Source organism: Echiichthys vipera, assembly GCF_963691815.1.
Source record: "Echiichthys vipera genome assembly, chromosome: 9".
NCBI classification, from domain to species: Eukaryota; Metazoa; Chordata; class Actinopteri; order Perciformes; family Trachinidae; genus Echiichthys; species Echiichthys vipera.
Window position 1 is genome coordinate 22,827,271 of NC_139834.1, and position 27,033 is coordinate 22,854,303.

Sequence of the window (27,033 nt, forward strand, 5' to 3'; positions counted from 1 at the left end):
GAGAGAGAGAGAGAGAGTTACCTGCATCTCTCTCTCTTTGTTTCACTCTGTCTCTCTTTCTCTCACACACACACACACACAGACACACACAAACCTTGATAAGGACACATAAAGAGGAAGATTAAGTTGCATATACATACAAAAACATGTTTGTACTTCAATACTTGTGAGGATCCTCAGTACGCCCCCGATTAAAGGACTTTCAGAGTTTCAGGCAAAAAATGTGTTCTAGTGCATTTCTGACATGTTGATGTGGGAACGTAAAAACTGCTCAACTGATCTGGAAAACATTAAGGAAAACATGCAAAAAGTCACTGTGCGTGTGGATGTGTGTCCACTGCCTCTGTTCTTCCCTGCCCCCAGTTTCCTGTTCTAACTTCATCTGTAAAACCAATTCTTTATCATCAAACAGCCCTTTGAAGCGGGAATTGACCAAATTTCATCAATTTTTCAAAAAGCTCAGTCCTCACAACGATAGACGAAAAAGAACACAAACACATACACAAAATGGCAAGTGCTACCCAGTTAAATTAGTGTACGGAAATGAGCCCTCAGTTGGGAACCCAGGGACCATTGCAGACCCATTTTATCGCACACAATCACACACTTACTCTGCAAACTTGGGGCCACTGAAAACACTAGGGAACAAATGGGTTGCCAGTTTGAGTAATATGGACCCAATTTAATTTTGTGTTTATGACTGTTGACCACATACTGCATTAATGTGTGAGTGTATGCATGTGTATGCGTGTGTGTGTGTGCGTACCTACGTGTGCATATGTCCGTGTGTGTGTGTGTGTCTGTGTGTGACTGAATACTTAAACATATGTGAATGTTTTTCATGTGTAAAGGAATGCAAGTGGCCTCACTTATTTATGTGTGTGTGTGTGTGTGTGTGTGTGTGTGTGTGTGTGTGTGTGTGTGTGTGTGTGTGTGTGTGTGTGTGTGTGTGTGTTGTATGTTTCTGTATGGATCTATGTTTCTAGTGTTGACAGGCTGGTCGTGAGGATATTAGTATGAAGTATGTGGTTCTTAATGGCGAAGATGGAGAATATGATATGCAGATGGAAAAATGGGAGAAAGAGAGAGGCATTTCTTTTTTTCTCTTTCTTAAAACAATTGTAAATAGTGTCTTACAATCATGTTACAGTGTTTTTCATTTTTTAACAATCAACCTCTGTGTCACTTTGTGCACTTCAAGAGGGAACAGTTGTAAACCTAATTTACCTCTGTTTGTGGACTTGGACCCACCATTTGACCTGACTGCAGGAAGATCATCATCAGAAGTAATGGATGACAACAAAATACACAGATCCAATCAAAAAATGAGACTTGGTCATTTAAGGCAAAAACATTTTTAAATGAGATGTAAAATAAATATATAAATAATGATTTAACACAACCAATGTGTTTTTCATTAAACTGAAGCATGACACAAAAACAAAAACACTAAAAGTTATTAGAACTTGTGTATGCCTGGAGATTCATTTCATGTATGAATGCAATAACTAGAATAATAATTTGTTATTATGAGTTCTTTGGATGCTTTCAACCTGTCCAGCTCACCCAATACATGTCGACTGAGAGTTGGTGGGTTGCAGAGATGCGTAAAAGTCAGTGAGTGGCCTCTGTAGTTGCAGTGATCGATCCATGTGGGTGGATTTGTTGAACTGTCTTGTTAAGCTTCAAGTAGCTTCCTGGAGCGCAGTTTTTGCTTTTGCCTGATTAATAAATCTTACCGTTTTGCATAAACTTCCAAATAAATTAAATATAACATTGTGAAAAGGGACAGCTCAATGAAAAAGGCACTTAATTGAGATTTCCCCTGAATTGTAGCGTGGGAAACCTCTGTGACTCTCTGATCTGTGACTGCCACCATGTGGTGAAAACACAGATTACATCATTTTGAGGAAAGAGTTGGGACAAAGTTGATTCAAAGTTTCATTAAACTAAACTAAATTTAATAAACAGATCTGAATGAACCAACGTCTGCCACACCACTCTGGTAATTTTTTCATGAATTAATCAATAATTCATGAAAATCTATAATGGCAGAGATTGAAAATACAAATGCAGCAAATTCTCACATCATGACCATCTTTAACCTATCCTATCATAACTCAAAATATATTACTCATTGTTATAATTATTATTACTATCATCATCATCATTATTATTTTTATTATTATTATAAAAGTTTAGCTGTTAGGATTTTTCACAATCCCCCTTCCCCACTTTACAGAACAGATCAGGAATTTCATTTTTTTAAGTAACTGCATATTTTTTATTGTGTTAATCAAAAACAATCTGACATGACAATTCACAAAGACCTCTGGGAGTATTACAGTGCACCACGTTAACTTTGGCCTTCGACCTTTGAACTTTCGCCCACAGACCGCTCTATGCACAAACCACTGTTCCTTTGCCATTATATACAAAGCTCTGCTTTCCCCCAAAACTCACACACACATAGACCACAAGCACGCATTCTCTCTCATTCACACACACATACTCAAGCCTCTCATTGTGAACGTACAGGGGTGCGTCACATGGCATGGGATACAACAGGAGTGTTGATTGGAGGGCAGTGTGACAACAAAGACTCTTAAATGGACACTGTTCAGGAGGATTTTTTTTGTCGTTGTTTGTTTTTGTTTAGTTTTTTTTACCATTGACTGTAATGTCCAAAAAAACATAGAGGATGAGTCCTTTTCAGCAGAACATGGACAATACAGATGTAAATCTACATTTATAAGAAAAATAAAAATCCACCACAACATATCAGCTTATCTTTGCACATAAATACATAGGAATAATAATAATATTCAACATTGTGCTTTCTTTCTCTCGCTCTTTCTCGCCACCGCACCATTGTCAAACGCGTTAGCTACTAACATTGGTCATGCAATTTCAAAAGAGCACAAAACAACAGCTGGCTTCCTAGAGAGACTCGAGCAAATTTGACATCACTACCAATGTTAATAATCTCTCATTAATGAAAAAGAAGTACGCAACTAATAATCTCCATTTAGTCGATTAGTAGTCTAAAGTCAATTTGTACTGTAGTTTAAATGCAGACAGGCAACATCTTCCTACATCTTTTTTCAGTAAATCCTGGATGTGGTGTCAAATTGCAGAGTTTCCATTTTACAGGAGTCAGTGAGTTCAGTTAGGTTTAAAGAGTTAATTACATCTCTATAAAGAAGGTATATAAATAACAACAATGATTCCGTACATCTAAAATCCACCAGTTTGTGATGCCTGCTGTTATCAGGCCCTGTGTGAATGAATGAACACACCAATTTCAGTACACTGAAATGTTTTAAAACCATGATTCTTCTAAGGAAGCAACACAAATTAGACCACAAATTCATCGTAGAAATCATATTGAGATTTCATGAAGGCAAAACATAAATGCATGTTTTATCTTACATGGTCATTTGCTTTCTTTCACGTGGATAGACTATGATATAATAAAGTATGCTACCACAGGTTGGCTCCTCATCCGAGCCTGTACACACAATGGACACTAAGGGGGCAGGCTACACACACCATGTTAGCACGGACGACCAACAAACAAGGTTTCTTTACAGGTAATACACAGAGAGAGATTGGACTAAGACAGAGAGAAGGAAGACCTTATCGTACTAATTGTCCATTAGGAAGAGATGACATCGTTAAGCAGCAAAAGTCGATGATATTAATGACGGCAACACTACGCTGAGAAGTGATTCCAACAGTATATGAAGTCAGATGGAAGTTGTTTTCCGCTAACAGTGAAATGCATTGTAGGAACAGCTTTCTGTGCATTTTGCCGTGTTGAATGGGGAGTCTGTGACTCACTCATCTCATTATTTGCATATCTATTTATCACAAACAACATATGCAAGAACAGTGTAAAAGAGCAAGGAGAACCGTTTAGGATTTACAAAAACAAAATCATAGATCCACTCATAAATATCATGCTAATATATATATTGTACTGTAGCCCAGAAACATGGGTTGTCATATTAGATTCCACTTCCCTCTTCCTCCTCATCGTATTAATGATACCCCTGAAACCACCATGTTCATGATTTATACTTAATGTCAATGCACAAAACATTGAACACAGCTCAAAATAAGACCAATAAATACCTAATTTTAGAGTGGACTTTTGGATCATGTCAGAACTCCTCTTCTATATGCACCTCCGATGCTTATTATATTATTTGTGTATGTTAAAGATGCCACATAACTAACATAACTAAAAAGTGTTCAGATATAATCCATGTTTTATTCTGGCTTTTATTTGTTTTTGGAAATTGACTTCTTTGTGCTCCAGCTTTCTCTGTGTACTGTAAACATCTCATCTTTCTCTCACATCCTGGAATGCAAGTAGTTTTTCCACCCCCATTCTCTAGTGGTTTGGACCAGTAAAGAAATATAATCATATCTTGTCGGATATGACTGCTCAATAACCATGACTGCATTTATTGTGTGATTTATTTTGCTGCAACATGCCTCAATGTGCCTAAGGAAACCACTAAAAAACCTACTATATAATATAACCAGTTATGCCACATGCTGATCTGTTCCACAGGCTGCCCCGTGCAGCTGGCATCTCTACCTCCTCTGTGACTTCATTATGTAATATGCACACAAAACCATGTTAAAAGTGAGGTTACTGGAAATATGCACAGTAAGACCACCACTGGAATTCGATCAATGTATGTCTCTGCAGAAAAAATGTTTCAAAAAGTATTTATTTGTCTGCATGCTTGTGCAATTGCACATAAATAGTAAAATGTGTTTCCAGTTCGAGACCATTACTTTTCAGCATATTCCAGTTTCTCCATTCCCTCCTATTATGCACAACACTCAAGTCCACCGTTTTTCTACATTGGTATGAAATCTTCGGGTAAGAAAAGCCTTGAGGAGAGGTCATCCAAAAGTTTGGGGCTGTTTTGGTTCTGAGTGGTGTAGTCCAGAGAGTAGGTGTTCATACTGTGAGCCACTATCCACATATAAAATGTGTAGCTGGCATGAAGTAGGCAAACTTCAATTACCAAAAAAAGATGTGGTAATCCTGTGCTGTGAACCCACCTTCCATTTACAGTCAGTAGAAAAGGGAATGACAGTTTATTGCCCACAGCTAAAAGTGGGTTCACTCCATTGTACCTGTACACTCGACTATGCTAGTGGAACAGTGTAAAGGGATCGTGCAGAATCAATTTGGGCAGTAAGGCAGCACATGCAGGGGCTGGCTAGTGGGACGAGGACTCAGGGATCAGGGCACCATATAGTGGGGAGCATCCATGGGTAAATATACACAATAAAAGAGGTGCTGTGTGTGTGTGTGTGCGTATGTGTGTGTGTGTGTGTGTGTGTGTATGTCTGTGTGTGTGTGTGTATGTCTGTGTGTGTGTGTGTGTGTGTAATCGCGTGCATGTTTTTATGTGCATGGGTGTATTTGTATGTGTGAACACCTCCAAGAGTTCTTGGTCTCTCAGTCTCTTTCTATCATTCTCCTCCTTGCTTTCTTTTATCAGTCATTCTTTTCTCCCTCCATGTCTTTCTCTACGTTGTTACTCCCCTGCGCTGCGAGGTGCACGAGGATTCGGTTTCCCATCGTGGGTCCGGCGGTTTCTCCCCTTTCTAATCTCCTGAAGATGCTTCCACTTCTTGTTAGCTGGGCGGACAGCAGGACCCAGAGGCGTGGCATCCTTCCCCGGAGCAGGAAAAGTCTTATCCCCTTGGTCAGCACCGGCGTTCTTTCGTGCCCAAACTTGCTCACAAATCTGGTCGACAGTGCTCAGGTTAGGGTGGTCCACCAGTTGCATGAAGTCCCGGTACCAAAGCTTTTGATTGGTCATTGGGGGCCCACCTCCACTGCGGGGGTCTAATCGTACAGGGGCATCGGAGGGTAGATTGGAGACTGAGGAGGATGTTGAAGGTACAACTTCTAAGGTGATGCCTAGTAAGGTTTGGGTGAAGCCGTGTTCCATTGCGTGGCATTGGTAAATGCCAACATCTCTCTTCAGCACACGACGAATGAGAAGGCCTCTGTCTGTCTGGAGGATGCGATCATCTAGACGCACCTGGGAAACAGAAATAATTTAGCTGAACTATGTGCATTGTCATTTGGTCTTTGTTTGCATGACTGTCAATGTTATCGAGTTATGTTTCATGTATATGTGTAAAGATGATTCTTACACTAAATAATGGAATAATGGAGTTGAGAAAACTGAAATCAAGTTGTAGAACAGCACATACTACACTGAATGTAATAATTTAGGGGAAAGCCCAAACTTTACCAACTGCAAGAGCAGTTTGCATTTAAATCCTGGTCTGTTAAGGTTGGCAGCCTTGCAACCAGTGTAGTGTAAGTGGAGTTTGGCAATAATAATCATCAGCAAGAACTCAGGAAACAAAGTACCCAATTCTGTCAAATGGTATGGTGCAATGTCATGGCATTCTAAAAGATTCTGACTTGAGTGGCTTTGCTTGACAATAATGTGAAAGAATGGTTTGTGACTTCAAATACACTCCTGTAAATAATGTATGTCCTTGGACAATGTCCTTGTCAGATCTCTTAACCTTTCTACATTAGTCTCTACCATCCCTCTCACCTCTTCCCGTGGGTTCTGTGGTTGTTTCTGGAAAGTCCAGGTGACTCTGGCTTGAAGGGATTTGGGGATACACTCCAAGAAAGTGCTGCTCCCTTCAACTCCATACAGCTTCTTCTCTGCAACGCGGTGCTTATGGTGATCTGCAGGGGGCAGCAGAGACAAAGACATTATGGGGTCAACTGTAACTTAGGACATTCACTAATTTATATGTAATAATCCAGGACCAGGCAAGAAGTGAAAAGGCAAAAAAAGAAAGGAATGAAAGGAGAGGGCCAAGCAGAACAGGACAATACAGAAAGGTCTAACAGGCTAAAAAATGGACAATGTAAGACAGGGAAGGAAAGACCTGGACAACACAAAAGCAGACAGGACAGTCCAAAGGGAGACAGGAGGATACGGGACAGACACAAGTTGAGCTGATAACGTGAATGCTAATAAGGAACCAAGTTGGTCTTTTTCCATCTTGTGAGCAAATTTATGTCCGCATCACAAGAAAGATATGTAACCCACATTATTTCTTAGCGCAATAGAGGTGTTAAAACAATGGGGTCTCAGTCAAGATTATGATGATTAATGAAATCCTCTGTTGATGGAAAGTTCACTTCAATCACGTAATCCAGCGTCCCGTAGAACATTGGTCAATAGTTGAACATTTGGTCACATGTTTGATGTGTGACACAGGAAAACAAGGACTTGTTTGGTCCTGACAGTGCTTGGTCATGTAGCTCATATGAGGGATAAGTTTAGTAATGACAAAGGAACAGTGTCTGTGCCCCAAATCTTAACGATCCCCATAAGTGGAAGTACATGTGCTCAAATTTCAACATTTACAAAAAAAAAAAAATCCAACATCCAGACTATGATTGGCTCAGCATAAGATTCATTTTGTTTCTAGTCACCAGCGTGATACAGAGTTTTGTGGAAACAATAAAACTGCTAAACTGACCCCTGATCATCACTTTGGGGCAATGTCGCTCTCATCAGAGACAATTACCTTGACCCTCATTAGTTTTACAAAACCCAGCTTGCAGGCCACATGATGTAATCGTATTACCCAGGAGCTGCTAAAGTTTGACTGATTAGACTGATTCAGTTTTGTGGCAGAAAGACAGATAGCTGCAGAATGCTGGTATTGTGGTCTGGGATGATAAAGGTCACCGAGGGTGAAGGGGGAAGGATTTTGGAAATTTTTGGCACAGGGACAGTGAGATGTCAGATGCCAAGAGTCTCTGTGAGCCAAAGCAGGATCAGAGAAAAGCTTTGTTCATATTTATTGAATACACCTCTGCATTCTTCATCTTAAAAAACTTGTCACAGATACCAGAGATTGCATTATTCATTTTAACAACCAGACAAAACAATATATATAAAATAATACCTCCAGAGCACAAGGTGTTGGGGTCTCCATTCCGTACATCCTGGCGACGGAAACGTCTGTAAAATGAGTTTATTACAATTTACTATAACATTTGGAATTTTAAACTATAAGTTATCTTTGCCAATGCAATCTTTTCATTGTGTTTTTTTCTGCTCAGTGTAATGAACAATCATCTGGTGTGTGTCATTAGTGTTACAGACCTCTTGGTGTTTGGCAGGTAGCGAGTACAGGATGTTCCATCCCAGGCACAGTACGGGTCTCTAGCAAGGCAGCACTCAGCGCAGGCCTTCCCATACACACTGCAGCGATGAAGGGGAACCTGGGCAATGCCTGTGTCTGAGCCCAGATACAACTGTTGCTGTAAGGATAGAGTGAAGGGAAACGTTTGAAAAGAGAGCTTCAGGACCGAAAATCAATCAAACAAACAAACAGTTTGAAGTTTCAAGTGTCGTAAATTTGATCATCCAGCTTTCTGTGTCTGTCTCTGAATCTCTTTTACAACCTGTTTTCTGATGTTGCTTTACCTCATGTAGGCTGTGCTGTGCATAGCCAATGATTTATCCTGATGGTTGGCCAGCACCATGAAAGGTCCTGGCCAACCATAGCTTAAGTCATCGGTGTGTGAGTGTGTTTCAATGGATAAATGAGAGGCTAAATTCTAAAGAGATTTGGATAATTAAGTCATATATGTAAATGCAGTCCACTTTACCATTTACCAAGTATTAAGCAAACATACCCGCTTTGAGGAGATTTGCATGTCGATGATAGATGAGGCATCCTGGAGAGAAGAGGAGATGCAGCACATTAACTACTATGCTACATAGCAAATAAATTAGCATTAATAAATACAGAAATTTCAAGATTCCTGAATTGTCATTCAACATTTACTAAGTGCATAAGCGCTTATATCTGCACAAAATGAGATTCATCATTGTTTTCCTACTTTGAAGACCTCCAGCTCTTCCAGTAGAAGCTCCTCCATGTTGTTCCAGCTCTCCTTGGGGACATTGATCACCTTTAGTACTGTGCCTTTGTCTGAAACAAGACAGTCCATCAAGTCACATATCAAGTCACACATCATAACACATCGTTTCATTCCTTTATGTTTAAATACAAAGTTAAGAGTTAGAACTGAAATCAAATTATTCACCTGTGCCAATAAACATGACATCGTATTGTCCGTCGGCGGCATTGACTCTGTCCACAGCAATCTGTGTGAAGCTGTAGTCCACGTTAGTTCTGACGAAGACGGGCCGCCGGCTCATAGGGTACACCGGGTTATACATCAGAGGGTGGTGACGCGCAAACTGGATCACATCATCTGGGAAACCCTTTGTGGACTCAAAACTGCCAAATGTCTTGCTGGGACACTAAAGGAGGGCAAAAGAAAAAAAATATTATGTCAACAGAAATTCCTTGTTTGTACCGACTTGCAGACAAACACAATAATAAATGTTGCAAGTGCCATTTTGTTTGAATTTAGACGTTGGTATTGGTTCTATTGTGCTGAACATCAATGGGGAGGAAAAATGGTGCAATGGTCAATTTGAAAAAATAATAAACTGTAAAATGTATACTGTTAAAATAATCCAAACCATTTCAATAGCAAATGTTTTCCTGAGAATGTGTGGATGTATGAACATGCATGTTTCTTATTTATAAAATGGTTTAGCCACTACCCAGCAACTCAAAGTACTTTAAAAATTCAACCAACCCACTACTATTGTAAGTGATTTGTTAGAGCTCTGCAGAACAGGACTGAATATGTGTACTCAGAGACTCTTTGCGCTGTTTGGATTGAAATGTTCCACAATGATGAGCTAATTAGTTTGCGTGTAAACTAGCTTTTGTCTGACTTGACAAAGCCGTGGTCGAGCAGGGCACAGTAGGGTGATTATGGCGTGATGGGTCACAGGGACGTGAGAAAAATTCTCTAGGTCAGTGTTCAGCCTTTGTTTCTAATTCCAGTCTCAGACTTTCATACGAGACAACTAAAATACGCTGTAGCACCATAGAGTTTTGACACTTTTTATGTTGTGTACAGAAGTTGCATTTTGCTCATAAAGTGAAAAACGTTTGATCTGGGTTATGCACTCTAAACTCTGAATCTGCTTCCCATGCAGTTTTGCATAATTCCCTTGTAAGCGTGATCGGTTTCTTTTCATTTGATTCGTTCCGCTAATTTTACAACGCAGAGGTGATGATGGCGTGAGAGAGGGTTTACTGTAGGCCAAATGCAATTACTATTCTGCAGTCATACAATAGAGATTGTTCTGCTGTGGCAGTAACAGCTGAAGCTCTACATAACAAATCCTGCTGATGCTACACTTGTGTGCTTAGCAGAATGTAAGAACCCTAATAAGGACATATTGATTGGGAGGACCGTGGAGAGCTTTGGAATGAAGTTAGGTTTAATACTGCAAGTTTATCAAGTGCCTTTGACACTTATATCAAAGGATATATTACATGGGATAAATATTGATATGACTCTGTATTTAACAGTACAGTGCCACAAATGAAAATATTAGAAACCAGGGAGCAAAAGTATTCAAATATGTTATTTAACACTGATATTCTGTAGCAATGTTAAATTAATCCATTGCAAGTGAAATTTTTGCATCGATAATAATAAATATAGACAGTTTACTTAAGGAAAATAACAAGAAAACTTTCATAACTATCAGTAATGCATTGTGCAGAATGACGCCATTCACACAGCAAATTTACTGTATAAGCTATAAATATTAGTTGTCATTTTAAGTGATGAATGTAAATGAGTAACAAGTAAGATATTTCCATTGGAATGTAGTAGAATAAAATGAAAATCCACGGTGATGTTCAAGTGCCTCAGAATTGAGCTCAATTTCTGTGGATGTGTCTTGACAGTTATTGACATACCATTCCTGGGCGTGGATAGGGGACTTTTCCCTGGAAGGGGACCCACTGGTAATTGGGCCCCTCTTTGTGAGCAAAGGGCCCCAGGAAGGCCCTCCGGATGTCATTCATGGAGTAGAGACACACAGCTGAGCCTTTAAATACACTGCTGCTGGGGGACAGGGGGAGCTGGCTTAGAATCTCCATCAAAACACACACACACACACACACACACACACACATACACACACACGCACGCAGGCACACACACACACACACACACACACACACACACTTGTCTTTCTCTCCTCTCTCTCTCTCTCTCTTTGCACAAAAATTGACACACATACACACAACATGAATGGACTCTGACCTGGAAGTAGAGAAGACAGTGTACACCAGAGGGTTCTTTCTGTCCCTTGTCTGCAGCAGGAACACGTCGCCTGAGGACACACACACACACACACACACACACACACACACACACACACACACACACACACACACACTCAGGTCAGGTGGTGGAAGTCTAGAGGTCAAAGGTTGAGAGAAAGATAAGCAAAGCCTTTGGCCATGTCTACTTTAAAGAGATGTTCCACTAATAACTAAGTCACAAAATCAACTACAGCTTCGAGCAGTGGTTTGGAAAATTCTTTTTTTTAAACACAGTTTTGTCTGATTAGAACATTCTTTCAAACTTCAGGTCAGGTCTGCCACAAACCAGATGCATTTTCATGTCTTGGCCCATAATTGATAAAATCATGCAGTTAAAATGATACTGCTCCAACTAGTATTATACTATTAACAGAGAATGTTGTGTGTGCATTTCAGTAGAATCACTTCAACAGGTTCATGTTACACAAACATTTCTACAGGGAGGTCCTTTGGCCTCAAGTATGGTCAGAAAACTCTCAGTCAAGAGATAAGGAACTCATTGTTCATATGAGGGAAGGTGATGGACATATTTAGCCTAAGGTAGGGTTAGGATTTGGACACATTCTTCCACTTGGTTCACCTTTTACTGCATCACAAGATAAGCAAAGACAGATCACATTAAGGCCCACATGGTCAGGGAGATCAATCAAAAACATCTTGAGAGATGAAGCTGCTGCAGCTGCTGTGCAAACCACATGACCAGAGGTTCTGTGTTTGTTTTTGGGATATTGTTTTGTGTCATTTGCTTTCATCAGAAATTGTATATTCTTTTCAGAATTCATAAGTTAGCTTATTGGTCTAACTGTAATGGTTTTACTTGTTAAAGTGAAGAACACATTTTGTGCAAGTGATCATTATTACAAAACAAACAAAACAAGAACAACTGCACTATATCATGTGAATATGTACAGTATATATGTCTATTTCTTCCCTTTTTAAATTTAATTTTATTGCTTATTTTTGCTATTTTTTTATCGTATTTTGTAATATGTTTCTGCTTTGTTATATTCTGTTGCTGCTGGGACAAACAAATTTCCCCGTCTGCGGGATATTAAAGGTTTTCTGACTCTGACTCTGATTCTGATTCACTCAGTTACTCTAACTAAGCCTGTCAAACCTTTTGTTCTTGCACAGCACATATTGGCGTGCTATTTAGTAAAACGATAGCAGATCAAAATTCTTCTGAATTTAAAAAAAAAGTAAAAGTAAAAGTAAGAAAAACTTAAAAATTGATTTCAGACAGAAACAAAACCCACCTTATGTCATGTTGGCCAACTTTGCCAGTTGAAATGACAACAGGTACATGTATTCAATTCAATTCAATTCAATTTTAATGAATTAGAGTGTAGTTATAGATAAGTATAGTTACTTATCCAATTAAGCTATTGCAATGTTAACTCCATGCAGAGTTTTTACTATTTCAAGTTGGCTTGCAACAGAGTTGCTAACATGCCTGCAATCTAATACAGCGGAATCCAGGGCCAGTTTTCAACAGTGCGGAAATACTACATAATGCATGTGCTCATCATTAACGTGGCTTTTTAAAAAACACATCCTGTAGCATAACCTTACTATACTCAGCATGTGGACAAATCTGGAGCTTGACAAGCCTGCCCTTAATATTGTGGTTTCTAAGCTATGATCGGATGAATGCTTGGTGGAGGAGTTTAAGTGAAGGGACGATTGTTGGAGGGAAGCAAACATGATTTACACTTCGTCTTTAAGTACAGGGATGTCATATCTTACTTAATTGTGGAAGGCAGTTTTATCTCTTCTTTGTGAATATTTATGAGGACAATGCTTGGGTGACCTGGCACTAGATGTTTTTGGAACAATCCTTGTGACTTTAGAGTCAAATTATGTCTTTATCATAAAATATCCTGGGTCCTGAATTATGAAAACACACTTTTGCGTTTTGTCATATGAAGACTCACCAGAGGCAAGCTTGTGACTTATCTGAACCCACAGCAAAGACATTGGCTTTGGATCTGGCCAGAATATATTACCTATTAATCTCTCACTCATGCTTTCTGCAAGAATGTGGGGCTGAATGGTAATTGACAATTGAGGTCAGAAATCCTGGCTAAATTATTATGCTTTCCTAGACTTTCTCTCCCTTTGCACCCACAGAATGTGCTTCTGGATAAAAATCCAACGGATAAAGCAAGGTCGGAAAATAGGGCCAATTTTCAACTTATTTGTTTTGTTTTTTCCAACTATTGAAAAATTGGATTACTTTATCCCAGCGCAAGACGTGTTAGATGTTGCTAATAGGGACAGCAACAGAAACCTCGACCAGTTCAACCACTTTCTTATTTGAGTTGATGTGAGTTCATAAAATATCGAGACAGAAGTTTGATTTCTTTAAGCTCAAAAATACACATATGATGACTTTTACTTGAACATCTTGCAAGGCTGTCACGTGACTTCAACCACCAATTACTGGGGCATTATGCTTTTTTCAATATCATTTTAGTCATACAGAACTTACGCAGCTCGTCAAAGTACGTGTCGCTGCCGTCGGCTCCTGGCACAGAGCAGATCAGACGGGTCTTGAGGAATGTCGTCCACTTGTTCACCAGGCTTCGCTGACCGCCCATGTCATTCTGATCAAAACGAAACAGTCAAGAGTCATTTCACAGCATTGCATTTAAAAGTGTGCAAGAAGAGAGTAAGAGCGTTACAAATTAGGCACCAGCCACTTCCACCACTTTACCAAATGTAATTGTTTAAACAGAATATGACCTCATTTTGTTACAGTATTTGTCAAATGGCCAGTTTGAGTGGGCCTGATGCAGACCGGTGATTTTGTCACACCCACTTTAATTAAAGCACTGAATTTAAGTGATGATGAAACCATCTCTCACCCTGCAGAGTTGTCCGATGCGGGAGTAGGTGGACTTTCCCAGCCCCTGGGCCTCAACCGCCGTCTCGCGGAAGAAGAAAAATACCTTGTCATCATCTGGGTTTTCACTTTCTGGGACCCAAAAGGAACCAACAAACTTTGGTTCTAGTAGACAAAAACAAAGAGGAACAATGTCAGTTTCTCAAACAAATTGTGTTTTGTTTTGAACATAACCCGATTGGGGTTAGTTATAATACCAAAATGTAACATAAGTATTGCCTAAGATGTGACATAAATACACACAAACACACAAACAGACCATTGAGCCAGCGTGAGTCATGCTGTTCGGTGCGGATGGAGGGACGTTTCCCAAGGCTCCTGAAGATGGTGAAGTCCCTTCCCATTAAGTCTGTGGCCACGCCCGCATATAGCTCATCACCTAGGAGACAGAATTAATCAATAGTTCACTGATTGAACCTTTACTGATGATAAGGTTGAAACTATTCACCAAAATCAGCAAAAAATAATAGCACAACATCAACCAATTTAAATAAAAACCTAAAGTTAATCATCTCATATTAATGTGCGTGGGTTTAGTTACCGACGAGTACAGATGCAGCATTGTGGCGAGGATCATACGGACTCTTCCCTTTCCCATCCTCCACCTTGGCGGGATCAATCCTGAACACATGGTCCTGATGGAGAGACAGAGGGAAATGGATTTAAAATATGTTCACGCATACACTTTGTTTTCTTTTGTCAGAATTATAAAGTTATTTTTGGGTTGAGATTTCAGGTTTCAGGTTCTGACATAGTGAGGGACTCAAAACTCATTTGAAACCGAGAATTTGAGCTAAGCATGATGGATTTGTCTGAACTCTGCCATATTTCACCTTTTTTACAGCATCTGTATCAGACTCCAGCTCACTTGAATCAATTTTGCTATGCTAAAATTTCCGAGCCTGAGCCACTGCTGGATATCGGATGTCAACATTTACCTCTTTATACACATAAATCTTGTGCTTTAAGGTTCTTTCTTGCAGTTTGTCGGGACTGTGTTCTCACAGGTTGTCAGAGGACTGAGGTTTCCTGTATGCGTGTCTAAGTTTGAATAACTGCTTGTTTGCACAGATGAGAACAAACAAAGGAAGCAGCGATTTAAGTACCCTCAGTTTAATTGCAGCATGACTCATAATTGATGCATTATAGCTATAAAATTGATTTAAAACAAATGGTGTTTGAGATAAAGTCTCTGTAGACTATAGATGCTATGATGAACTTAAACAAGGAAAACTAAAATTATAGCAGTTCAGCAGTTTGTGTGTGTTTGTGTATTCCTCACCTCCATCCTGTGTCCCACCTCCACGAAGGCACAGGTAGGGTGGAAGGCCCCGGTACCACAGGCGTAAAGGTGGGTGCGGTTATAGTGGTGCACAATTTTCACATAGTTCACACAGTCCGACTGAAAGACACACACAGAAACACAGTTTCAGTTTACCTATGAATAGCAAAAAATATTTTAATTGATTTGGATCTTTCTTGTTTTCCTTTCATGCATCATGTAAATCCTGCTTGAAATCATTGTACACATGCAAAGATAAAACTCTGGTAAGGAAATACGGAATATTTTTATGTACATTTATCGGTCTATAATGATTACATTCAAATATTCTAGTCTAAAAGATATTGGTGGGATTTTCCTTTAAATAAACTAATTTATTTATCTAAAGGCACAGTGTCACTTTGGGTCACTTAAACCTTAAGAATCCCCATAAAAAATACCACGGACATGACCTACAGTTAAACAAGTTAACATGACAACGAGAGAACCCCCCCTCCAGTAACTCGAAGAGCGACTAACAAAACTTGGACTCTCTCATTGTTTAGTGATGTACATTCCTCACATAGCTCCTCTCACCCTGTCTGCCTGTGACAACAGTCCCCAGCTCCACCTCCAGCACCCTGTTGTGACAGTCTTTGTGTCCTGGCTGTACACACATATGCCTACAATGTGTGTGTCTACTAAGGCTAAAATGATCATATAAACCTCCAACCAAACGCACACACCAGTCAGTAGAGCAATGAGTTAAACTTACATGGTATATTGTACATAACACATGGACATTTGCTGTGTATCAGTGACCGTAACACACCATCTGAATATTTTCAATTGTTTTAATGCCAAAGAGCTAGAGCAAGAAAACAAAGATCCCTGCGTAATTAGGAAGGAAGTGGCTTACTGACGTTGGTATTATGGTTTACGTAGACTAATGAACCAAACATCTTAAAATGTAAACACATCCATCAAAACTTTGGTACAGTTAGGGAAACGTTGATGCAATAGCATTTAGCATGCAGTTGTGAGAGTCATATGGTGCTTCACGTCTAACTCTTGACAAGAAAGCAGACAAGTAGACAGCAGGTTATTGACCTACACTCACATCTGTCCATCTCGGAGTCAGGTTACAAGAAACTAGATCTCAGGAGGCAGCTAGAGGAAAGATTCACTCACACAGACTGGATGATAGGCATTCTTTTACCAGCCTGATTCTGATTTTAATATCAGGTTTTAAGGTGATTGGCCGGTTTTTCAACTACACCTTAAGTGTCCACAACATGAATACAGTTACATAATAATATCTTCAGGTGTGTTGACTATGATGAGCTACGATGATGCGTTCAATCGTCTGTGTGTCATTACAAAACAAGTTATTTCCCCTCTAAAATGACTGTCTACTTTTCCCTAGACAGGCTACTATGACATCTGTCTGCCGATCAACTTACAGACACAGTTGGACCCCCGGGGGCCACTGGAGAAGAGGTTTATAAAGACATGCGTCGCTGAACAATCACCCTGTGTGCAATCTTTCAATTGTGTCCTAGATGGTAGAACTGTTTTGGCTCCACTATAGTGTTTGCTGTTGTCATTGTTGTGTTTCTATGATCTTTGTGTTAATTGCATATTTCAAACCAAATTTAAATTACTTTTGCTTATTACCCTTTACAGATAAATATTAAATTATGAAAGGATGGATAGAGGTTTATAGTAACGTTACCATTTTTTTCCCTTTTCTTCACAAAAGTTATCTAAAGATTTATTCTCTTACATCAAATGTTTTCTTTATGTGTCTGTTCTGTATTTCAGCCCTACCTGAGGGTGACGGACAGGCCAGGTTGTGAAAACAGTGGCAAGCGGAATTGTGGCTCATTAGGCCTGACACACACACACACACACACACACACACACACACACACACACACACACACACACACACACACACACACACACCACCCTTAGTGGTTTAGAACAAAGGCCTGCTTTTCAGCCTTTGAAAACCGCTTGGGGGTTAGAGTTGGGGTTGTTTGGTGTGTGATTACATGCATGCTTCTACGTATGTTTCTAGGTGTGTGCGTGTGTATGTGCGTGTGTGTGTGTTTGTGCACATGTATAGGCGTTAGACCAATTGACAGGCCGATTATGCTGTTGACAAACATAGGAGACCTCTGTTTCTGATGAAAGAAAGGAGCACTTCACTTTTTTGACTCCATCCTTAGGGCTGACACATACAGCTACTCAATGAATGAACACACAGTCTAGAATACACATCTCACCAGCTTCCAGAAATATAATACTAAGTTTTATTCATGCTTTTCTCCATAATTCCCAGTGTGTGGATGCAGGGCAAGAGCTCCTACTCAATATTACTCCCTTTGTATTTTAAGCCCTGTGTGTGTGTGGGTTTGTGTGTGTGTGCGTTTGTGTGTGCGTGTGTGTGTGTGTGCGTGTGTGTGTGTGTGTGAGTGTGTGTGCGTGTGTGTGTGTGTGAGTGTGTGTCAGAGGGCAGAGGAAGGTGAAGAAGTCAGCAGATCGGTAGTTTGACAAAGTCAATTCTTTTATGTGACAAAAGAGAAAGAGAGCAGCAGGAAAAGAAAAGGTAGGAAGGGAGAATATGCTTGAAAGACCTTGAAAAGATCAGATAGGAAGGAGGAGAACAAGGGAGGTGAATTATGCCAGTCATCACACTCCTCAGTGTGTGTGTGTGTGTGTGTGTGTGTGTGTGTGTGTGTGTGTGTGTGTGTGTGTGTGTGTGTGTGTGTGTGTGTGTGTGTGTGTGTGTGTGTGTGTGTGTGTGTGTGTGTGTGTGTGTGTGTGTGTGTGTGTGTGTGTGTGTGTCTGTGTGGGCATTTGAGGGTTCACTGGCTAACCTTTGACCTACCACTGACTCATTAGTTGAAACAGTGAACAAAATGCAAGCTGTGACCTCACTGCAGCCTGAGCTTTTGGTCTTGCCTTCTTGTCTTATAAAGCTGTATTGTTCCTCAGTGGACGTCTTTTTTTCCCTTTCTCCCATGAACCTTTCCATTCTAGAAATGATTAACCCGATGTAAATATATATTATTTCAGCCATTTCCTGCTTCTTATCTCCATCTCTGTCTGTCTCCTGTTAGGTCTCATTCAAGTATTCCGAATTTAGTTATAAAATATGCGATTTATTCAATATGGCAAATATATTTTAATGATCCATAGAAAAAAAAGAAAAAGGACGTATTTTAAGAACAACCTCCTTCATTTTTCACATTTATGGTTTACGGGTTTCACATTTTATTTACTGGCACTGGCACTTTTCATCCAAACGCACATTTCAAGCTACTTTATTGCATCATTATAAAAGTTTAGATAGAAACAGAGCTGCTGTTTATTTTTCTTCCTCGGTTTTGATTGAGTCTGAGAGCAAAGAGTCCCAGTGGTCCAGCAAACTTTAATAAAGTTAATGGCTGAGAGCCTTTGACTGAACACACAGAACGATGGCGCGCAGTCGACAGCCATTAGATACACAACGCAGCACAGTGTAATATCCCAGGAATGCCTTTGATTGCTTCTGCTGAACAGGACAATGTAGCAGCGCTGACATTTGCTGACATGTTTCTCCTTCGGCAGAATGATTTCTGGACTCTGACCTTCTACAAACTGTACAGCTATAATAATGTCACTAAGGAACCCATTGAGGCAGTGCAGGATTACCTTTTTTTTTGTATTACTTTGATGGAAAGGCTGAATTGTTTAGTAGTTGTGATTTCAGTAACCGTGTTTAAAATAAATGCCCACAGAGTGATGAATTACACTGATTTACTTGCTACGTAAACACAGTGAAAGCCAAATCATTATGCTTGGTGGTTTTAAAGCATGGTGCTTCATATTCCCACATTTTAGTGCACTAAGCTGATTTGCTCACTAGTTTCAGCGTTAAGTCCCTCAGGGTTCTAGGGAACTTTCGGTCCTTACACCTAAATGACTAAATGTAGGTCTTTTGTTAGTGCTTTTAGTGGTGTGGGCAATTTCAGTTGTTTTTTCACAATTGCTCAGTCGGTCAATGGATTTTAACTGGTGCTAACATGACAGCGTAAACACAATCCATCACTTTTGTAGGTTTAAATATGGCTCCAACTCTACAGTCAGAGTGCTGAGTCAGACTAAGTGTCTGGGGAAACTATCAACTGTTTACTGCTACTGTCTGACTGTGTTTATGTGCATGTGTCTGTGTTTGTGTTCGTGTATCCGTGTGCATGTTAGGTGGCTTTTCTGCGGTCTATGGGTGTGTGTGTGAGTGATGAAGTGTTTATTACTTGTCTTTATGTGGGCAACTTCCAAAGCCTTTTTGTGTATTTGTTGAGCTACCGTGACAGTGTACTCTGCTGGAGAACTCCTTTTTGAGGAAGCACTGCTGTTAAGTTTTTTTGAATGCATGTAATACAAAATATGGAAATATACAGGACCAAATGTCAGACAACCCAGCAAATGCTGGTGTCTTATTATAGCTGCATTACAGTCTAAAACAATTGGCAGTGCATAGTGAGTAAATTGGTTGTATTAAAGTGTTCTGTCCCCACCATACCAGAAGTGAGACTGCGTCCGGACCTCTGAATCGCTGTCTATATCTTCGATTTGTTTAAGTTAAAGAATTCTGTATAATAAAATGGATATTCAGGCTGAGAACCCTTAAGAGTTATTTCAAAAAGTGTCTATTCCTGCCCGTCTAAACTAAAACACAACCACGGAGTTTTCCAACTAAAACAGGCTTAGCAGAGTTTCCAAATGTCATTTCAGGGTCTCGGAAATTCCAAAGCGGTTTTGACACGGGGCTTAAAAGCTATGCAGAAGATAGCAAAAGATATGAGTTTTTAAATGAAAATGTAGTAGTGTAGCCCCAATGGAGTGTCCGGCCAAAATAAAACCAACCGTGTCAGAGATTGAATCCCTGTGTTGTTTTCCAAGGCACCACCCCTGTGTCCTGAAGACACTTCTAATAAAGAGTAATAATGTGATAGAAAGTCACTAAAGTGTAGTGTAAATATATAATACTTTGGCTTATTCACAGCACATTAAGCGCTCCCTAATACTTCTTGTGTTTGTAAGTACAGTAAATTATGTTATAATGTGTTTCATGCAGCACATGCATGACTAGCAGCAAACATTACAGGTTTAAAGGTTTATAAAGATCTAAAAGTGAAAAGGTTGATATGAGGGTAACTGCATGAGAAGAAATCATAGACTGTATAGAAAAGATTCCCACGGTTGACGCCACAGATAGATGATGGGAGGACTGAAGGGGGTCGCAAACAACATTAAAAACTTCTGGTTTTCAGAGAAGACTTAATATGAGATACATGGGAAGAGAAGATGACAGGAAAAGAGTGAGAGGGATGCAGAAGAGAAGAGATCCAGTGGGGGAGAGAGCCGTTGGCCTCTTCCTACAGGGAAACACTTCTCTGTAATTAGGGTCAACGGTGTGAGGTCAGCTCAGTTCTCAGTGTGTGGGTGAGTATTCACAAAGATACTAAAAGTCAAAAGGAATAGGAGGGGAGTCAGTGTTTAACAAAGGATAAAAATAACATTACAAAGACCAGAAAGGCAGGAATAACGACCGACCAGGGAAAAACTCCTTTCAATGCAACATTTGTCTTTAAAGTTCCCCCAGTTTTTTTTTTTATTTTCTTATCTCTTTCTTCCTCCACACCCAGATTATTTCTTCCTCTGAAGCAATTTTACTTATTCTCTCCGCGACTCCTCTTCACCACTGTTACTCTTTCAAACACACACACACACACATACACATAGGACATATACACACAGAAACCTGATCACACACACACACACACTCAGACAGACTCCTGGTCAGGTGAAACTGGAGCTTGGGGTTTTGAATGAATGGAGCTCGTTGTCTGTCTGCTACAGCTGTGTAATCACACTGATGAAGGGTTTGTTTTACACACACTCAAGAAACGACACACACACGTTGGATACTTAAACATACATGAACAAATGTATACACACACTGTTAAAGATTTGAATACAGTATAAAGAAGCAGATTTGTGGCATGTCCGCATGCATTGATGGGAAGTTACTGTAACCACACACACACACACACACACACACACACACACACACACACACACACACACACACACACACACACATATATAAGTTAGCTAATTGTGTGTAATGTAATCCTGGGTGGTCTATAGGCACTTGGTGGCCTCTACTCGTCGGTCAGTGAAGCCGAGCCTTCTCTGCCCAGACTCCATCCACATACATCACATTTAGACACATAATTATCAAATACACTATTTACTCAACATATTCTTAGAAACTAAAGTTCCTCTTTTGATTTTAAAACTTTTTTTCGGCAGCCAATGAAAGGAAGGAGTTAGCACGATGGCCAATGTTTGGAGAAACAGTCTGGAGAACATTACAGTAGGTCATGAGTTCAATCGTGTACGCTGACCAGCAGGGCCCTCCCTGCACACTCACCGCATTAACAATCACACGGATGACTTTATATTAAGGATTTTATAATAAGGTTTTTTTAATTAGATCTTATGACATCGTGTGTTTCATTACTGCAATTTAATACGTTTACACATGCTGAAAAGGGCACTTTTAATCAACTGTGCCTCCCTTATTATATAAAGGTTAAACATACACTGCACCTTACACGTGTTTATGCAGTGAGTCAATAAACAGATTCCTCCTGTGAGTCCAACCTTAGTTTGGATCCATGGCTTAATCTTATATTGAACAGTTGTGAGAGCTGTGAAACGGATTTAGAGGAGAGAGAATGAAGAACCTCTAAAAGCCAGTTTCAGTTTGACAACTGCATTCACACAAAATCAGACGTTGAAAGTCCTCCCATTCATTTGAATGTGGGTGTTTAGGCTATAGCCAAAAAACCTGGAGGCAGCTTTCATCAGAAAACCAAATTACTCCCCCCTCTGTCCCCGTAACCAACATTTCCAAACTCTGCAGCTCTGCAGACTGTGGAGAGGGGATTGGCCATGTCTTAGCCCCCCAGATGCTGATACAGAGACATTATATTAATTTCAAGGGTAAAGGCAGTTCAGCCAAAACTCTTGTGTTTGATTACTCCTTAATTAAATCATTCAAGGAAGCAATACTTTCAATCTTTCCTAACGTCCCGTTTCATCACTGTCACCAGCAGAACTTGCCTCTGTAAACTCTGTGATGCACATGCTCTCTTGTAAAAACTCTTATTTAAACTCAGAAATGTACACAGCCAAGAAATCTGATTTCTCAGGAATCTGGCAGTGCTAAGTGAGTTTATCTAATTCTTTAACCAAATTGAAGTTTTAAACACCAGTGCATGGAGTTTAAGAAATGTGTTTACTTCATAAAGGCACAGAACGCACACTAAAGCCAGTCAGATAGGGTTTAAAACAAAGTGATTTAGAGGAAGTGATCTCACCACAGGGCAGGCGCAAAAGTAGGAGTGTTGCACCTATTATTACATGTTATCTGTTTAAACATGGTGTTTCTATCTTGTGATAACTCCCATGACTCCAGTGGATTAAAAGGTAGTATTGTGTTGTGCTGGGTAGGGAAGGACAGTCTTCCACGAGGAGCTCCCCAGACATCTTGTTCATCTCAATGTGCGTAATATATGATATCTGGGGTCTAATGACGAGAGTGTTTTTAAAAAAATGTTATATAATGCACAATGGTTTATACAGTACACAGTCGATTTGTTGCAGAAAACTCTTTTGATTTTGGTTAATCTGGTCTTTACATTTCATATTGGAGGATATGGAATGCACTAATACATAGATCAGGTTGTATTGAAGGTGAAGTGGTGTAAAGAGACTTACAGTAATATCCTTGCCGGCCCAGTTACACTCCTCCCTCCAGTCGACGGGAGCAGGCCAGTAGATCTGAAACACAGCGGGGGGAAAGGTCAGATCCTGTGGTTGACATCTAAATTCATTATCTGGATTAATTTACTAACTTAATGTCGTATTGATGTACATTTTGATACTTAATATTATTTAACTTTTATACACTAAAATTAACAAGCGGTCCCCTCGATGAATAAAAGGCCCTTGAACATACCACAGCTCAGATGAAACACAAAGAGGTTTGACTGAGTATTGTTTTTTATGTCACTTCCCTTCAGCCTCTCCATATTGTCCAACTTCTCTTCCTTTCATTCTCTTCCACACTGTCCTTTCCCATCTGCAACCATCTCCTCTATCCTTACCTCCGAATCCTCCCCTCTCATTATAAAGAAAAATGACGGCCACTGCACTGACAAAAATCCTGAGCTATGGTAAATCTGCACACAGGTCATAAATCAAACTCAACCATGTACCTAAAACAACAGAGGATTCATGCATCTGACTCCCCAAGCATGTATTTTACTCCAAGCAGCTGTGAACAGATGTTTGTAGTGGGCTGTATTTTTTTTGTATACTATGTGTCTATTGTGCACTTGGTAATTTGGCCAGTGTGTGTATACATAAACAATGTATATTCAAGTCTACAGTGGTTCTATAGTGCATACTCCGAAGGCAGATGTTTCAGTCAAAGTATTTTAAGATATCAATCAAATTTTTGGGGGGATAAATGCTTTCTTTTCAACTCTCTACCTTTCTTTATTAAGTCCACATTTCTTCTCTTCTTTAATGTGAAGCCGCTCACTTGAGTGGTCTCAGATGTGCAAGAATATGATTGCGTAATTTCCAAAGGAGCGTGTTTGGAGCATGCCCACAGTTTTTGAATATTTCTCTTTCTTCCATGCCTTTAAGTCCACATAAAAACCAACTCATTAAGTGTGTGTGTCCTGACAACACTAACACATGATTCTTAGGAACCAGATAACATGGCACTCGTTGTAAATACAATCTTGCGACCAGCATAAACTCCTCGGTCTAGTTTGTGGGTAATGCAAGTTAAAGTAAGAAAGTAATTCACACATAAGGTGTCTAATTAAAGCCCAATTCCGGTTAATATATTATATATTATGATTAGATTGTCTTGCACCCTGAGCTCATGAAAATGTCTAAACACATTGCAGTCTATTAAAACAGTAAAGTGATGGCTGAGTCATGAGTAATCAACAAACTTTCCATATCACCACATATTTTATGCTTTTATTGTGCTGTGGGGTAGTTAAATATTTTATTTATTAAGATTTAACATGTTGTCTGCCCAACAAAAATACTCCCCGATTTATTGTGGTTTCTTCTCGATTTTAGTTCTGACCAACCTTGTGTTCCTGCTTGGCGATATTGTCCAGTGATAGCGATAACAGGAAGTTCTTGGCACCGACGAAGAGGCGGCCTCTTTCTTCATCCAACAGCAGAGCGCTGAAGCAGCAGGAGCGCTCCAGCTCAAACCGCCGCACTCCATGGAACTGCTGCAACTCTGAAAGCGCACAGATGTACGGGATTATAGAGGGTAGTGCCTCTTAATCTGTCTTCTGTTACATGTGATGTATATGTACTGATGGCATCCCATAGTTTTACAACACACAACCAATTCCAGTTAATGTATACAGTAAATGGCAGTGGAAGAATGTAACAAAGTACATTCACTCAAATATTGTACGCTTTTACTGGACTATATTTATCTGACAGCTTTAACTAATAGTTACTTTTAAATTATATCATGCAGTACTTTACTACCTGATAAATAAATCAAAAATTGGCTTCACATTGAGGAACTATTAAAATGCTCTTACATGTATCTTTTGTTACTGATGAAATTGAATAATATAATATTTTATAATGGTATAACACCTTAAAAGAAGCCATTATGCATGATGAGTACTTTTACTTCTGATACTTAGAGTGAAGTGTTATGCTTATACTTAGGAGCTTGTATTTACATTTGAATTCAGGACGTTTACTTGTAATTAAATATTTTAGACTGTGGTATTTCCACCTTCACTAAAGTAAAAGATAGGAGTACTTCTTCCACAACCGGTAATTAGTCCTCTGCATCTTCCGTACACACATAAATAGACCAGAAACCTTCAGTTAAAACTTTGCAAGAGTCCAGTCAGGGTTGTCCAACTTATGAACCACGATTGGGATTGTTTCTGTTTGATCTTTCATTGTGAGTTATGTCGGGCCGAATGAGCTGAACATAAATCTTCCTCTGTGGCTTGCAACAAGCAAACTCTCCCGCACTATTTCAACTCACATTGCGCTGTCAACAGTTAGGCAAAATAGAAACAAATGCTTTTTCTATGACCCTTGTCTGCATGCTGACTCTTTTGTCCTCAAGTCATCAGAGTCGTCAGATCCAAATCAGTTATTGGCCACAGGGCTGCAACAAGTCACATGGTTGATAAAGAAGATTACTAATTAGTTTTAGTATTTAAATAGCATTTCTGGGCTGTGTCCTAAGGCCAGTGACTAGTGAACAGGCAGGACAAACTCTTCTGACAGTTATGACACTATGTTGGTTTCAGTGGAAAAAATGAGTGGCCTTGCTGTTTCCAAACTGGCAAGAATAAATTCTGGGGGGAACAGTGCCCAGGAAATTTCAGCTTGTGTTTGTAAACTTAAGCTATAATAGTTACCCCAAGTCCTTGGAAAAAAGAAAACTGTGTTCTTGGACTGAGATGCTGAAGAAATAAAGGGATGTCATCCACCCCTGCTGGCCTGATGTAAAACTGGGAGCTCAAGAAAACTAGACCAAGGCCCTCTCTGCTTAGACTTTAAAATGGCTTTATTAGTCTGCCATTGTTCTAATGGTAATTTAAAACTTTTATTAAGATTCTGACGCCACCCAACATCTGCCTACATGACATCAGGGACTGTAGGTCTACTGCTTGTTTTGTATTAACGTGCAGTTTTCAGCAAATGTGTTTTTATTCAGTGCCACTATGCTGTGGTGGTAATCACCTTGGGCCCAAAGAAGATACATGTACTGACAATGACACTTGTTTAAGGCACCTGTCCTCTGATACATGTTAAAATGATTATATTACACTAACAGGCTGACGTCCAGTATGTCACAATATATTAGCGAGATAATGTATGTTTATGATGTTTGTTCAAAATACCAGAATTTGCATTGTATCATGCTAACAACACACTTCACGTCATCCCTTGAGCTGCTAGGGTAGCTAAAAAGAGTTCCTCTGGGACTTGAATTCCTACATGAAAGAGTTATAATGACCACCTTCACATTATCCTGTTCATTACTTAGCTTATTACAACAAACCTGTTCATCAGTCAGGCATAACTAAGTACTCTACTTGATAGACAAACAGACTGCTGCTGTTGGCCATGTTCTGCTTACCTGCAGGCTGAATTAAATCAAAAGTCATTTCTGTGATACATTAGGATCTCTTTTAGTCCTTCATGTGTCAACTAAAACCAAAATATTCTGCTGTCTTTCCATTCTGTGTGCCACATGTTACCTTCAGCCTGAATTAAAGGGCGAACATATCTCAGCTGGGCAGACAGCCTTCGGCGAGCCTCACGTCCTTGGTGAGTTCACTCGGGCTGTAATTGCCAGCTTTCAATGATGGAACACATCCCTGGTTTATGTGGTTGTGTTGGGCATTGAGCTGCCTTCTTCTAA

General features: G+C 39.7%; 1 protein-coding gene across 2 annotated transcripts in view; it reads right to left on the reverse strand.

The window, feature by feature from the left end:
• Positions 1-2,313: 2,313 nt before the first annotated feature.
• The window catches only part of sema3b (sema domain, immunoglobulin domain (Ig), short basic domain, secreted, (semaphorin) 3B), a 73,083-nt gene continuing 48,363 nt past the window's right edge, over positions 2,314-27,033 (reverse strand). For both annotated transcript variants that reach the window (XM_083919376.1, XM_083919377.1), the window contains exons 3-18: positions 24,704-24,861; positions 23,307-23,369; positions 15,486-15,605; positions 14,745-14,838; positions 14,463-14,582; positions 14,166-14,308; positions 13,790-13,904; positions 11,237-11,306; positions 10,888-11,032; positions 9,140-9,359; positions 8,933-9,024; positions 8,726-8,767; positions 8,190-8,347; positions 7,990-8,045; positions 6,612-6,751; positions 2,314-6,080 (exon numbers count right to left, since the gene is read on the reverse strand). In XM_083919376.1, the coding sequence (XP_083775502.1) occupies positions 5,568-6,080; positions 6,612-6,751; positions 7,990-8,045; positions 8,190-8,347; positions 8,726-8,767; positions 8,933-9,024; positions 9,140-9,359; positions 10,888-11,032; positions 11,237-11,306; positions 13,790-13,904; positions 14,166-14,308; positions 14,463-14,582; positions 14,745-14,838; positions 15,486-15,605; positions 23,307-23,369; positions 24,704-24,861 (2,249 nt within the window). In that variant the 3' untranslated portion in view covers positions 2,314-5,567. The remainder of the gene's footprint in view (positions 6,081-6,611; positions 6,752-7,989; positions 8,046-8,189; positions 8,348-8,725; positions 8,768-8,932; positions 9,025-9,139; positions 9,360-10,887; positions 11,033-11,236; positions 11,307-13,789; positions 13,905-14,165; positions 14,309-14,462; positions 14,583-14,744; positions 14,839-15,485; positions 15,606-23,306; positions 23,370-24,703; positions 24,862-27,033) is intronic.